General features: G+C 36.2%; 1 protein-coding gene across 1 annotated transcript in view; it reads right to left on the bottom strand.

Annotated features, from left to right (window-relative positions):
- Nucleotides 1-16,071, bottom strand: part of SNW1 (SNW domain containing 1) — a 34,238-nt gene that overhangs the window by 9,460 nt on the left and 8,707 nt on the right. The window contains exons 3-8 of the mRNA XM_055304121.1: nt 14,138-14,299; nt 4,938-5,033; nt 4,737-4,843; nt 3,662-3,766; nt 2,597-2,666; nt 1,619-1,684 (exon numbers count right to left, since the gene is read on the bottom strand). Of these exons, the coding sequence (XP_055160096.1) occupies nt 1,619-1,684; nt 2,597-2,666; nt 3,662-3,766; nt 4,737-4,843; nt 4,938-5,033; nt 14,138-14,299 (606 nt within the window). The remainder of the gene's footprint in view (nt 1-1,618; nt 1,685-2,596; nt 2,667-3,661; nt 3,767-4,736; nt 4,844-4,937; nt 5,034-14,137; nt 14,300-16,071) is intronic.

Here is a 16,071-nt window from a genome sequence, read left to right as displayed (position 1 = left end):
TGTGACAGCAGGCAGAAAATACCAGTCATAAAAGAGCAGCAATATATTCTTTAAAAACAGATTTAAATGTCCATTTTGACCACCACTGAACTGAAGTTTTTTATCTTATATCTTTTTTCGCAGTTATGTAACAGCAGCAGCAGCTAACATGGAGGGCTTCCTATGGAGGCCAATTTAAAAGCACTTCACATCTGTAGTCCCATTTCACCTTCACTGTGACTCTGGAAGGCTGGTAACACTGTGTTTCCATTTCACAGATGCTGCTACTGAGGTAGGGAGCTTAGGTAATGTCCCCAAGGGCACACAGTTAATAACAGATGAGCTAAAATTTAAACTTGGGTTGTGTGACGTTAGAGCCCAAGCTCTGAGCAAAATATTTTCATGTTAATAATGAGTTATAATAAAAGGAAATCACTAGCAAATAGCTAGATAGCTGTTTTTCAAGTAATTTAACAGTCATACAAAAGTGAAACAAGTCACTAAGAGTACACAGAGGTAGTTTAATGTGCACTGTTTCAACTGAAATTTTGCATCCTATTTTCAATAACTCGAGGAATATGCTTGAACATCTAGGACATTTCAGGCTTAGCTTTATTTTTCCAGATTTTTTACTACATTCCCAAATGTTGACCTCTTGTCCATAGTCTTTATTCCTAATAAATGGGAGTGTTACAGAATCAGCTCAAGATATCACATAATTATATATAGGTTAATCAACCCAAAATGGATCATCCAATAATCTTTTTGTTTTGGGATGAGTACGTAACTTCCTTTAAGAAAAAATTTATATTTAATATACAAATTAAAGTAGTCTTCTTCACCAAACAAAAACAGAATTATGAAACATGATTTGGAAGAAATAGGAAATAGTGATTAGAAAATATATGTTTCATGGGTGCCTGGGTGGTTCAGTCAGTTAAGTGTCTGACTTTTGGTTTTGGCTCAGGTCACGATCTCAAGGTCCTGGGATTGAGCCCTGAGGTGGGCTCCGTGCTCAGTGCAGTCTGCTTGTCCCATTCCCTCTGTTCCTCCTCTCCCTTGAGGATGCACGTGCGTTATCTCAAATAAATAAATAAATAAATAAATAAATAAATAAATAAATAAAAATCTTTAAAAAAAAAAAAAGGAAAAGAAAATATATTTTACATTGTTTTGCAGATTCTTTATGACACCCGGAAGCATTGATGCTTAGAGATATATATATAGGATTTAAATAGTTCACGCATATTGTTATAAACAGAAAAAAAATGTTTAAAAATTAAAGGACTGAATATATCCATTTACTCTGTTTTGTCATATTATCATTTATACTGGTTTCTTTCAGAGATAGTTTTAGATATCAATTTCTAAATTTTCTAAAGAATACTATCATTCATTGATATATTACTCTATTCTATTTCTTTTCTATATGCTTCTTTTCTATAGTATTCATGTGACTGGCATACTATGCTTCTATTACATTGAAAAAAAAAAGTCACATAAGTTGGGTGTTCCTTTTTGAAAACATTCAGTTAAGTGAGATGCTCAGGATTTAGTGAAAGTTTCTGAGGCTGAAGCTCTTTCCTGTTTTCCAGTAGGTTCTGATAGTAGGAGACTGATTTTATGACAACTTAATTACCTTTGCATTTTTCCAGTTTGAAATACAAGGAGGAATCTTCCATTCTTGTTGCTCCTTCACAGTCATCTGAGTAGACAAAAGAATGGAAGAAGAGACACTTTTAGATTTGCGGTCCATCTAAAAACCATGTGCAATCTTTCTCTTCAAAGACAGTTCAGCAGACATTGACATATGAATAGATTTAGTCAAAGGCCAAAATTCCATTTGTTTGGTAGCTCTATATACTATGTTCCCATACCATGGTTTTTAGTAATAAATTTAATTTAAAAAACGGAAAATAATCTATAAGTTATTTTTGATACTTATAAATGCTAATTAGTATTTTTCTGTATTTAAAGTGACATGAGGGGTGCCTGGGTGGCTCAGTCAGTTAAACGTCTGATTCTTGGTTTTGGCTCAGGTCACAATCTCAGGGTCATGGGACAGAGCCCAATTGGGCTCTGTGCTAGCGGGGAGTCTGCTTGGGATTCTCTCTCTCTCTGCCCCTCCCCCCACTTACTCTCCAAAATAAATAGATAAATCTTTAAAAAAATAAAGACTTGATCTATTAAAAAACAAAGTGATAAAACTTCTTTGAAGTGAAAAGTTGTTCTTTTAGTTGGATAATAAATCATACCTAAAAAATGTCATTCAGATTATCAGGGGCCTATTAATCCTAGGTATTCAATTCCTATAACTATTGATAATATCCTGCTTGTCAAAGAGCAGACCCTGTTCATTCCATTAAGAGCAGGGGTCAGGCTAATAGCAAGAAAACTAATAGCTAACATTTTATATACATTCTCATAAGCACTCTGGAACTACACATTATAGTCCTGAGTGGGTCCCTATTTGATCTTAAAAAACAAATTAAAAAATAGTTAAGTGTAGTAAAATGTACCTGTATAAGCATCTAGGCTTTGTTCTATGTGAGGTTTTTTTTTTATAAAATTAGTAACTATGATAAAAAAAGATTAGCTAGACTACAGCAAAAACTACCTTTCGGCTAGGAGAATGCATGACAGGTGCAGGAGGAGAAGGTGGTCCTCGGGGAATTTTCTTATTAATCCTGAAGGATAAATCAAAGCACAACCAGAGTGTTATACATTTTTTTCCATTTTGGTTAATTTGTATCAAATCTCTTTTTCCCATTTTTGTAAAGATTCAAACATATACAAAAACAGAGTGTATAATGAATGCTCATCTATCACACATCACTCAGTTTCCACAACTGTTACAACACAGCTAACCTTGTCACCATCACTACCCACCTCACCTCCACAATATCATTATCATTTCATAGAGTAATATGCTTTTTTTTTGTTATAGTGAAAAAATTTAGATTTATAGCCAGCTGGACTCAGTTTAGATGATCCCAATTTTGCTGGCAACATCCAAAGCATCATAGTCAGGAACCAGCCGAACATACGCTTTGTTCCCCTATCAGGCCTGATCAAGGTGTTGATCCTGGCCACATCAATGTCGTAGAGCTTCTTCACAGTCTGTTTGATCTGGTTCTTGTTGGCCTTGACATCTATGATGAACACAAGTGTGTTGTTGTCTTCTATTTTCTTCATGGCTGACTTAGTAGTTGGGGAACCTGATAATGGCATAGGGATCAAGCTTGTTTCTCCTTAGAGTGCTCTTTCAAAAATATGTGGGCTGCCTTCGGAGACGTAGGGTCTTGGCTCATCAGAATGCAGCTGAAATGCAGATCTTTTTTTTTTTGTGACTGTGAATGCTTTTTAGCACTGCTTTTTGTGGCCTGTCACTACAGATTAGTTTGCATTTTCTAGTTTTTATAATTGGAGTCATACAGAATGTACTTGTTTTTGTCTGGTTTCTTTTACTCAGCATAATAATTTTGAGATTTATCCATGTTATTTCATGTATTAAAAGTTTAATTAATGTCAATTAATACTGTTTTAATATCAATATTATTCCATGTATAGATGTCCCACAATTTACTTATCCACTAACTTACTGATGGACATTGGAGATATTTTTCTCCTCTAATATCTTTTTTAAGAATAGTGCTTTATTCTCATGAAGCCATCTACTTACTTGAATCTTGGAGGCTCCATTGGATCTTTCTGCATTTCTACCATCCGAATAACTCTCTGTTTAGCTCCAGAGTTGAAAGCCACTCCTTGCTGAGATGGTGTGTATCTGAAGAATGCAAATGAAACCAAAGGTATGACTAGTTCAAACTCAATAGGTATTTTGTTCTGTTATAATTCTAAGCTACTGTCAATTCTTTTTATAAAGTATTAATAGAAAATTTACAAAATATTTAGACAGAGCAGGTAGCAATGGAGATAAGAAAACTAACAGCAATTATGAGTTATAAGCAAAATGTGAACTAGAGTCATATTAGCTTGCAAATAATCCATCCTCCTCCATTTTCTACCATGGAAAATGTGTTCAATTCCACAGATAAGAGGTCTAAGAAATGGTACTTATTTTGTAAGTTTGCATTTACAGAAGAAACGCCCCAGAATATTCTCAGCACGTAGCTTAGAAATTAGTAGTTCTTGACTAATCATAGGTTGTAAAACAGAAAAAAAATAACAGTAGCAGCCCTAAAACTCTGAATTTTCCTGTAATATCTACATGTGAATCATCTCTTTATACAAGATTTTAGTTGAATGAAATCCCTCAAAATTTATATTATAAAGATGCCTATTATATTAGGATATTAGTATACTGATATTGTTATTATACTATTATTACATATAACTATTTAATAAATTATGACATAACCAATATATCATTTATACCATTATGTAAATATTATATAAATATGCATTATATAAAACCTATTATAAAAAAATAAAAATAAAAAAATAAAACCTATTATAAATGGGAAACTGTAGGTAGTATTTGTGGTTTGGGTCATATGCTGTAATTGTTAATTTCTACAAACAAAAAATATGTTTTGAAAATAGCATAATAGCTAATATCTTCTAAGTGATAAAAGATTCTTCGCTTTCAATAGTCTGCACAGAGTCAACAGGCTTCACCTCACTATTCAAAAAATTGCATTTCCAATTGTGACTAAGTAGGATAGTGAAAGAATATCAAGACTCTCAACTCCAATCAAGTCCTACATGAAACAGACTTCCAGGCAAGATCATACCGAATATACTGAGCAGGAGCCAGTTTATCAGCAGCTCGAACTGGCATGGCTGCAGCAACCTTCTGTGATACAGATTTTTCTAAGGCTACTCTTGTCTTTTCTGTTATCTGAAATAAGAAATACCACATTGAGTGGTCTGGAAGTTAACACATACGTAAAAAGTCATCTAAAATAATTATATATCTTTCAATGCCCTGTTACCTCCTTAATGGCTTCTTCATCAGGTCTTTGCAGATCTGGATCATCTGCATTCATGACTTCCTTGGGAACCAGGTCAGTATACTTGCTATAAATGACCTAAAATGTTCAAACAGAAGCAGGCTCAAGAAAAGCAGAAAATGAAAAGAAGCAACCTCATTAAGTCATTTCAGAAGTCAGCACACTTACAAATTTGGGACACAGATTTTTGTCTTTTAGATTTTAAAACCAAGGAAGCTTAAAATATATACACAAATTATTGCCCTGGCTATATAAGTTAATAATTTTCCTTTGACCTCATGCATTTAAATTATTTGAGATCTTCTAATCAAATCAGTATCCAAATAAATCGTGCCAACAAAATCTTATGCATCAGTGATCCTTATTTTTGAGGCTAAGACTTGAAATTAATGATGATATAAATTGCCTATAGCACCATTATCTTGGATTATAAGCTCATTAGGATTTAAGTCAGGTTACCAAATAATTTCCAAATTCAGGGCCTGGAAAATTTATTTATTTATTTATTTTTTATTTTTATTTTTTTTTAAAGATTCCATTTTTTTAAATTAATTTTTATTTATTTATGATAGTCACAGAGAGAGAGAGAGGCAGAGACACAGGCAGAGGGAGAAGCAGGCTCCATGCACCGGGAGCCCGATGTGGGATTCGATCCCGGGTCTCCAGGATCGCGCCCTGGGCCAAAGGCAGGCGCTAAACCGCTGCGCCACCCAGGGATCCCTGGAAAATTTATTGATCTCACCCTACTTATGTTTGTCTTTTCTGGCATCAACTATATTCACAGACTAAGAAAATAAACATGTGCCATGGTTAAGAAACCCAGAATACTTTCTTCTGTGGGAAAAAAAAGAAAAAACAAAACATATTCTATATACACAACTTATTTCATACTCATTATCCAAACTTAGGATGGCTATAATTTCTACTGGGCTTGCCATGTTTCTATGAGGCTGACACTAATAATGGTAGGCCCCTACCAAACAGAGTATTACTTACTTTTGGGTCCATCTATACTTTTTGAATACTTTCATAAAAACTTACATGGCAGACTTTACAGAAAAAAAGAGGTACTGAAAATTTAGCAAAAGGAGGGCATTTTAGATTTTGCTGCTTGAGTCAGGAATTTGTGATACACATATAAAAAAAGAACTAATGAATATGAGAGAAAACCAAATTCCCAGGTACTTAAGACCTTCAAAAATCACTACTATAAGCCAAAGTCTTATAACAATAACTACATTCTACCATGACATTCCTCAAAAATAGCTTAAAGGAGGAGTGCTTGGGTGGCTCAGTCAGGTGTCTGCCTTTGGCTCAAAGGGCCCCAGGCTGGGATCATGGCTCGTGAGGCTCCCCGGTCAATTGGGGAGCCTGTTTCTCCCTATCCCTCGGCCCCTAAACCCCTATCCTCTCTTTTTCAATAAATAAATAAAATCTAAAAAAAAAAAAAAAAAAAGCTTGAAGAAGGGGTGCCAGGGTGGCTCAGTTGTTATTAAGCATCTTGATATTCAGGTCATGATCTCTGGGTGGTGAGATCCAACTGCACATGGGGCTCCATGCTCAGCATAGAGTCTGCTTTGCTTGTCCCTCTTCCTCCCTATCCTCCACTTCTACTCTCAATCCCTCTCTCAAGTAAATAAATAAATAAATAAATAAATAAATAAATAAATAAATAAATAAATGGCCAAAAAATAGCTTAAAGGAAATGCAGGCTATTCTTAATTTCTTACTTCAAACAACAGAGCAAAAAACACTTCATGGCCTATATAACCTGACCTGGCTTTCCAAAGTGGCTTTAATCTCCCCCTGTACCTCTCACTTCCTCATTCATTATGCTTCAATATCATTAGCTCTTCCTGTTTTTTGAACACAACATGCTTTTCCCCCAAATTCTGGGCCTTAAAAGTATTGTTCCTAGTTCTTCATGTGAGTTCTCAACCTTTGAGTATCAGTTCAACGGTCATGAATGCATTGATGAGGCCTCTCCTGACTACCCTTGCTAAAGCAGCAACTCCTCCAAACCCAATCACTCAGTGTCACAGCACTCTGATTACTGTCTTCAAAGCATTGCTCATAGTATGGAATTAGTTTCCATTTTACTTGTTTATTTATATACTCTATTAAAGTAATAATATTAACTAAAATTTATTAAGCACTTATTTTGTGGCACTATTCTTTGCCTTATATATATTAACTAATTGAACTTTTCTGTTATCAATTCTGAGGTATGTACAATAATTATACCTCTGTTATTGATGAGGAATCTCTTATTCATTAGTTATCTCCAGGGTTTGTAACAAGGCCTGCTCCACAGGAGGCACTCAAGTCAGTACTTTTTGTACAAATGAATGAATATATGAATTTTAGAGATGCTCAGTTCTATGCTAAAGGTGATTATATTTTAGGCCCTATAGAATGTTCTCTATAATCTGTGGATTTCTCAGAAAAAAGTATCTCATGGCTACAGACTAAAATCCCTAGCTTGTTTTTTCTCAGGAATGAGACTAAGGATGAGGGAAGAAAATGTAGATAGTTTACCACAAAACATGACCACTGATATGTGAACTGCTAGTATCATCAACCTCTCAGTGTTCATTTGGAAGGGACCTAAAAGTCACTCTGGGGACAAGAGTGAGGCTCAGTACATTAAGATCACACAGCTAGTAAGTAACTGACCTCAAAAGTCATATTTCTTTTCAAGATGGAAAAATTGATACCACATGAGTTTAAGATTATATAATAATACTCTAGAAAATAATATCTAGACTAGGAAGAGTTAATTACTTTTACACAGCAATCATTACAGGAAGGGATTCTAAGTAAATGGCTCCCTGGTAGTCATATGTGCTCAACATAATTTAGCATACAAGAGCCATTTGCTGCTTCTTATTTGGGTATTCCAAAGTTAATAATCCTTTAAATGAGCATCAATAAGATTCTAGCATCTCACAAAGCTGAGTGAAGGACATCTGAAGAGCAAGATTCCTCCATGGTAATTAACTATAAAACCCCCAATTTTTATTGCTTTAGAATCAAATGTGCGGAAGAAACTCAGTATATCCCAGGAGGCAAGGGGGCTAGGGAGGGTTATCTGAAAAATACAATATACCCTAGAAGGTATGAGGAGCACAAATGAGCTCAAACACTATCTTTAGGCTTAGCTAGTTTGTGAAATCATAGGAACAAGGCAATATACAATCTTGGGGTAAGTTGCTGGGAGTTATTTCTTTGGGGGGGAGGAAGGAGTTACAGGCATTCTTTTTTTTTAATTTTTTTTTTAATTTTTATTTTTTTAGTTACAGGCATTCTTTTGGGTAATTATCACATATGTAATATTTCCCATACAACTATTTCAGAAGGAAAAATGTAAATACCAAGGATTTTATTTCAAGATTTATCACTCAAATCACAACTAGGGAAAAATAAAAGCATTTAGTTCCATCAAAATTTAATTCAAGAAATTTTTTCCTCTACCAATTTTGTATTACTATAAGTCTTACGTATACAGTATTTATTTTACATGTAGAGATCTATGGCCTTAGACTTGCCCTAGAATATTATCCCTTGCAATCTTGCCTTTTTCTTAATCTCTTATACCCGGGGATAGCATTTACCATTCTTGACCTTTCACTATTAATATTTCAGTGAGAACTCTGGTTTCTGAAAAAAACCAGATCTCTGAAATAAATCAGAAATCTTTGCACTATAATGCAAATTCAATAACCCAATAAGCTATTTTCTTCTATGTCAAAGACTGTGAATATCAGCCCCTGAATGATAATGAATTTTTAAAGCCCCATTTTAAAGCCATATTTAGTAGCCAATTCCTACTTCCAAAACAGGAAAGTCAGTGGTTTTAAAACTGGGCATTGCTGCTACCTTCAAGGCACTACAGGAATTTAATAGGTAGTGGCAATTATGTTAAACATTACACAATGCTCAAGACAGTCCCAAACAATCAAGAAGTGTCCCCTCTTTCCATACGCATTTGCCAACATGTACCAGTTAATGTTGAATTATTAAATGCATTAAAAAACTTCATGCATTAACCCACCCACTTTTTAAAAAATTAAAATACTTACAAAATTAAGAGTAAGGTACAGAGCTTTCCTATATACATCCTACGCATGCATAGCTTCCCCTATTAGGTTAGGGTAAGAGTTAGGCTAAGACTTAGGGTTAGTATGAACCTCTGAGTGGTACTTCTATAAACTACCAATGTTGGATTCATCTCTAGTGGCTGCATTATAGACAAACATATAAAGCTTTCAGTATACAAAGGACTATTACTTTAGAGACCTTATTTGGCCAGAATACTGAAATCTAAAAACAAACAGTTCTAATATTTCTACTCTACTTTCAAAACAAAATCACCAACATACACAGTTGTTAGAGAAAGAAGAAAACTTTCATTCTCTGGGTCAGAGAAAATTCATGGTTTCCAAATCTGAAATTTAATGCAAAATGGGCTAAAACAGTATGTCACTCAAAATTAGTCAACCTGCCAACACCAAACTATTGTCCTAAAGTGTAGCTTTTCCCAAGCAATGACAGGAGAGGTAGCACATACCAATAAAGAATAGTGATTATTCCAAAGGAGGAGACATGTATCAAAACAAAGGAAGCTAAAGCCTAGTGAAGGCCTCCACGGTACAGGGGACATTTCCAATATATGTCCTACTGTATAGGGATCTATTTTTCCTTTTGCAGGAATGGACTATGCTTCCCTACTGGCTCAGGAGAGGTAGTTTTCTGTTATTCAATGAAAACTGCTATTGCTTCTTCAATAACCACTGATGAATGTCTGTGGGCCAAGCTGTCAGGGACTAAATTAGGTGACAAAGAGGAAATCTAAAGATATAATAGAGCTTACAGTCAAATGACATAGATAGTCATGAATGGGTAGGTACAGCAAAAGGTGATGACTCCTATGATAAACATGGAAGAAGGAAGGAAACTCTGTCTAGCCAAGGGACATTAGGAAGAGTACCCTGAAACAGTGAAGAGCGAGCTGTGATTTGAAAGTGATAGAATTCAAAGGTGGGGGGGCTTTCCCATGCACAGGAGGATATCCATGGGAAGTTCCTATAGTAAGAGAGAAGGTGCCATATTAGGGGAGTCGCCAATAGTTCCTTACAGCAGATCTTGACAGAGAATGCCTGAAAGTTTTTTCTTTTAAGATTTAAAAAAAGTTTTTAATTATATTTTTTAAAGATTTTATTTATTTATTCATAAGAGACACAGAGAGAGCAGCAGAGATATAGACAGAGGGAGAAGCAGGTTCCCTGTGGGGAGCCTGATGCAGAACTCAATTCCAGGACCCCAGGATCATGACCTGAGCCAAAGGCAGATACTTAACCACGGAGCCACCAAGGCGTCCATTAAAAAAAAAAAAAAATTAGGGGATTCCTGGGTGGCTCAGCGGTTTGGTGCCTGCCTTTGGCCTGGGGCATGATCCTGGAGTCCCAGGATCAAGTCCCACATCGGGTTCCCTGTGTGGAGCCTGCTTCTCCCTCTGCCTGTGTCTCTGCCCCCTTGTCTCTTTCTCTGTGTCTCTCATGGATAAATAAGTAAAATCTTTATATATACAAAAAAATTTTAAGTCATCTTTATACCCCAATGTGGGGGCTCAAACTCACAACCTGGAGATCAAGATTTGCATGCTCCACTGGCTGAGCCAGCTGGGTGCCATGAAAGTTTTTCTTCTCTAACAACCATGTACAATAGTGATTATTTTGTACTGAAAATAAATAGAATGGCTAAAACTGGACTTTTTATTTTTAGAATTCGGTATTCTAGTCATGAGAGCTGAGGCTAGGCTAGAAAGGTAAGGAAGGGGCTAAATGGGCCATAATAATATGGAGGTTGGCTGGTTCTTACCCTAAAGGCCATGGAAAGATTTTTAGCATGTACACTTGTGTGTGTATACATGGGGGAGAGAGAGTAAGTTAAACAAACAAACAAACAAGGATAAATTTGTTTTTCTAGGCAGGTAAGACAAATGCCAAGCAGAGGCTTCAGATTCTGCTGTGATAAATAAAGCAAGAAATGATAAGGGCCTGAATCAAGTAGCAGGGAAGAGCATACACTTGAGAAGTATTAAGGAAGAAGATAAACCATGGTGACTAAGCAGAACCACAAAAGAATGGAATGAGTACTCAACAAAGGCTTTTTAGAGAACATAACCAGCTTTATACGTCACATCTGACATCTGAATATCCCTTGACCCAATAAATCCACTAAGAATTTATTTACACAAATAGGTCCAAAAAAAGTATCTGCATATGGATCTTGAATAAAGTACTGTCTGAAAACTAAAAAATCAGAAATAACCAATGCTTTCTTTTTTTTTTTTTTTAAAGAAACCGCCAATGCTTAAAAATAAAAATTCAGGCCCATGCACACCATGGACTTCTACACAAATTTTTAAAAAATAAAACAGACCAGGGTGTCTGGGTGCTCAGTCAGTTAAGCCTCTAACTCTTGGTTTCGGATTTGGTCATGATCTCAAAGTTGTGAGATTGAGCCCCACGTTGGGCTCTGCACTCAGCGTGGAGTCTGCTTGGGTTTCTCTCTCTCCCTCTGCCCCTCTCCCACATGGTGTGCTCACAAACTCTCCATCTCCCTAAAATAAGTAAATAAATCTTAAAAAAAATAAAGCAGACCATATGTACTAATAAAAATCTTTAAAACATATTAAGTAAAAAGGCAAGCCTATAAAAGTTATGAATATTAAAATCTCATTCATATAAAAAAGATGTTTATGTGTAAAATATGTATATACTTCTTATATTTACCTCTGGGAAGTATTTACCTCTGGGAAATAAAGTGGGAGAAGTAGACAGGACTATATATACATACTTATGTACTGTTAGTATCTTCTACAGTAAGAATTTATTAGTGTATTTAAAAAAAAATCAATAAAATAATGGGAAAAAAAGAACTCCCAGGCTTTTAGCATAGTCAATCAGGAGGATATCACTGCCAGTCACTGAGTTAGAGAATAGAGAAAGTATATTAAGTAGAAAATTATGCATTTAGGTTTGGATTTGATGAGTAGCACTTTGGGAAAATCTAATAGATCTGCCCTTGCAGACAGTAGATATAAGGACCTAGAGCCCAGGAGAGAAAATGGGGCTGGAGACACAGATCCAACAGTTACCAAAATGAGTGGCATTTTTAGCTAAGGGAATAAATTAGATTAGTCAAAGAGATGGTGTTGAGAGAAACAGAGTCTTAGAGACCTTTGCCAGAGTTTTTCTCAGCAGACTGGCTGAGGTGAGGCTGAATTACAGTGAAATGAAGAATGAAAGAAAGTTAAGAAAATCAGGTAGAAATGTGGTGGTAGCTAGAGGGAGCCTTGAGGGTAATCAGGAGAAAACTTTTCTTACAAAAGATGAGAAAAGCAAGCATATTTAAAAGCTCATAGGAGGGATCCCTGGGTGGCGCAGCGGTTTGGCGCCTGCCTTTGGCCCAGGGCACGATTCTGGAGACCCCGGATCGAATCCCACGTCGGGCTCCCGGTGCATGGAGCCTGCTTCTCCCTCTGCCTGTGTCTCTGCCTCTCTCTCTCTCTCTCTCTGTGTGTGTGACTATCATAAAATAAATAAAAATTAAAAAAAAATAAAAGCTCATAGGAAGGAGCCAATAGAGTGGAGGTAGAAGTCACAGTTGAGAAGAAGAATGAAGAAAAAGTGAGGCGGGAAGGAATGAGATCCAGGATACACTAGGGCAAGGTTAGGTTTACAGAAGAGCTTTCTTATAGAGACAAAAGGAAAAGTCAAGACAGAAAGTCAAGTGCAGGATAAAGAGAGTAGACCATTTTCTTCCACTAGTCTTTATATACAAACAGATGTCACCTAGTCACCTGTTCAGCTGAGGGGATGGAGAGGAGTAGGAGTTAAGAGCTTGGAGGAACACCAAGGGAGCCCAGCTGAAACCTAAGACACAGATTTGCATGACAGTGTAACTCAGCAGTCTTGATGCAGGAACAGAGTATGCATTGTCATTAGTGCTATTAGAGGGTAAAATGAAAATGTTTCCAGGACAGAGAGACAAAGGACAGGTACTGAAACTTCTCAAGTTTTTTCCCCAACATCTTCAATTCTAAAGAGATCTTACCTTTATGTGGAACTTATTTACAAGAGAAAAAACTAGGTCTTCTTAAAAACAGTTTCTTGGCTCTGAGTGTAGCTGCTGTGATGAAATTATTTTAAGTGAATTTTATTTTTGGTTTTTGGATTACTTTGTAAGCAGGCCCATCATAAATCTGGATAGCAAGTGCCAGTTTTATGCTTAATGTGTAAAAAAGTTTGTGTAATTCAAAGGAATTGCTAAAATAATTAAATATCTATGCAAGTACTTTTTAAGTACGAGAAGAATTAGAAAACTATATAGACAAATCTAAATTGACAGGTGCCAGAATTGTAGATTTTTAACAATTTTCAAGCACTTAAGAAATGTTAGTGCTATAAAAGAACTTAAAACAATTAAAGTTAAACAATTACAAATTGTTTTTTAAATATTAAACAAATAGACGAAAACCCTAAGTATATAGAAGCTTTCACCAATTTGGAGACTTCAAAGAAAAAAGTCATTGCTATTAAGAAGTCATAATATACTGTTCGTATTGTTATGAAGCCCTATCTTCAGTTATTCTACGTATATTTCATTGCTACTTTTTTTTAAAAATTATTTTGAAAGAGAGAGTGCACCAGTAAGAGGAGGGGCACAGGGAGAGGGAGAGAAAATCCTCAAGCAGACTCCCCACTCAGGATGGGGCCCAACACAGGGTTGGATCAGGACTCTGAGCTGAAATTAAGAGTTGGAGGCTTGGGCAGCCCGGGTGGCTCAGCGGTTTAGCGCCACCTTCAGCCCAGGGCCTGATCCTGGAGACCCAGGATCGAGTCCCACGTCAGGCTCCCTGCATGGAGCCTGCTTCTCCCTTTGCCTGTGTCTCTGCCTCTCTCTCTATCTGTATGTCTTTCATGAATAAATAAATAAAATCTTAAAAAAAAAAAAAAAGAGTTGGAGGCTTAACTAACTGAGCCACCCAGGTGCCCCTCATTGATACCTTTAACAAAACTAAATGGCCAGATATGTATCATTTCCATAAAATTAAAAAACAAACAAACCTCTTCAAAAAATTTTTACCAATGGGGGAAAATCTTTGAGAAGATTACCTTGTCTTTTGACTGTCCTTGCCGAGCAATTGCATCATATTTAATTTTTCCTTCAGCATCCACCTGAATGGCCAGTGCATTTGACATTTTTTTCTTTCGTCCCATATCCAGTGGATACTGGGCCACATGGATCTCTGGAAAAGCACCTCCATCTCCAAAATCCTATATATTAAAAAGAAAAGAAATAAGAATAATATTTAATAGTAACTTGAGATTCAAGATATATTCTTTCATTCAACAAATAATTATCGAGCCCTTGTTATGCTAGATGCTAGAGATAGAGCAACAAAGAAAACAGAGATCCCTGGTCTTGAACAGTGTACATTCTAGTGGGCAAAGATATAAAAAGCCTAATCTTTGGCTTGTGGTAAATGCCTTGAAAATATAATGGGATTGCAATGAGAGGCTACTTCTGATAGTGCGGTTGGGACAGCCTTTGTGATGTGAGCTAAAACCCGAATAATGAGAAATCAGGCATGATCTGAAGGAAGCATTTTCTAGGCAGAGCAAATAGTGTGAAGGCCTTGCTGCAAAAATGAACTTGGAATGTTCTAGGAAACAAGCGTCCCGTGGGGCTGGAGCCTGCTGAGGACAGAGGAGCAGACACACAGGTGGTAAGTTTGCATGGGCAGACAGACACCTGATCATGAAAGGGATTCTAGACCATGGCAAGGAATTTGGATTTCTATCCATGTGGCAGGAAGAAATTAAGCAGAATGTTTAGGGCAATGAGAAGATTTTTAGTTTTAGCATATACAGTTTTTTTACTTAGGTGCAGTTCAAGATACAACAGCACAGAAATGTAAAGAATTTTTTCTTGGAACCAGATTTTAATAACATTTTTTAAAAAGATTTTACTTACTTACTTACTTACTTACTTACTCATTTATTTATTTATTTATTTATTTATGAGAGACAGAGATAGAGAGGCAGAGACAGAGGCAGAGGGAGAAGCAGGTTCCATGCAGGCAGCCCAATGTGGGATTCGATCCCAGGACTCCAGGATCACACCCCAACTGCTGAGCCACCCAGGCTTCCCTTTAATAACATTTATTCATGTCCCATGAAAAGCAAATAATAGAATAGGAAGGCCTTATTTATTTATTTATTTATTTATTTATTTATTTATTTATGAGAGACAGAGATAGAGAGGCAGAGACAGAGGCAGAGGGAGAAGCAGGTTCCATGCAGGCAGCCCAATGTGGGATTCGATCCCAGGACTCCAGGATCACACCCCAACTGCTGAGCCACCCAGGCTTCCCTTTAATAACATTTATTCATGTCCCATGAAAAGCAAATAATAGAATAGGAAGGCCTCAGAAATGAGTTCACCACATTTTTAATGGTGACTATATACAATTATTTAGAAGAGAGGACTAAAACTTCTAAAGTAGAACAAGCTAAGTAAAGTCAGTTGATGAAGTTTAACATTACAAAAAAAGGTAGCTTATCAAATAAACATTTATCAAATATAACTTTCAAATATTTTTGTTAAATTTAGTAGTATTCATTTAGGACCTTCTTATAATGTACAAAATCCACACTCATTTAATTCTTTTATTTCTCCAATAACTCATATTTTCATGTGGAAAAAATTCAAGTTTAGAAAAGTTAGGTGATTTCCCTAAGATGTCATGGCTAGCATATGCAGGAATTGAACTCAGATCTTCTGACTCCAAAATACTTTGTATTTTTTACTGAACTAAAATCCCTTTTTATCCCCCTAAAATATTTTATTTATTTATTCATAAGAGACACAGAGAGAGGGGCAGAGATATAGGCAGAGGGAGCCTGATGTGGGACTTGATTCCAGGCTCCCAGGATCATGATCTGAGCCAAAGGCAGATGCTCAACCACTGAGCCACCCAGGTGCCCCTAAAATTCTCTTTTAGCTCAAAAAAGGGCAAATCAGTACTACTAAAAAATGATAGGAA

The sequence above is a fragment of the Nyctereutes procyonoides genome, unplaced genomic scaffold (genome assembly GCF_905146905.1).
Source record: "Nyctereutes procyonoides isolate TBG_1078 unplaced genomic scaffold, NYPRO_anot_genome, whole genome shotgun sequence".
NCBI classification, from domain to species: domain Eukaryota; kingdom Metazoa; phylum Chordata; class Mammalia; order Carnivora; family Canidae; genus Nyctereutes; species Nyctereutes procyonoides.
The sequence above is the reverse complement of the archived record's forward strand: the minus strand, read 5'-3'. Positions and strand labels throughout refer to the sequence as shown.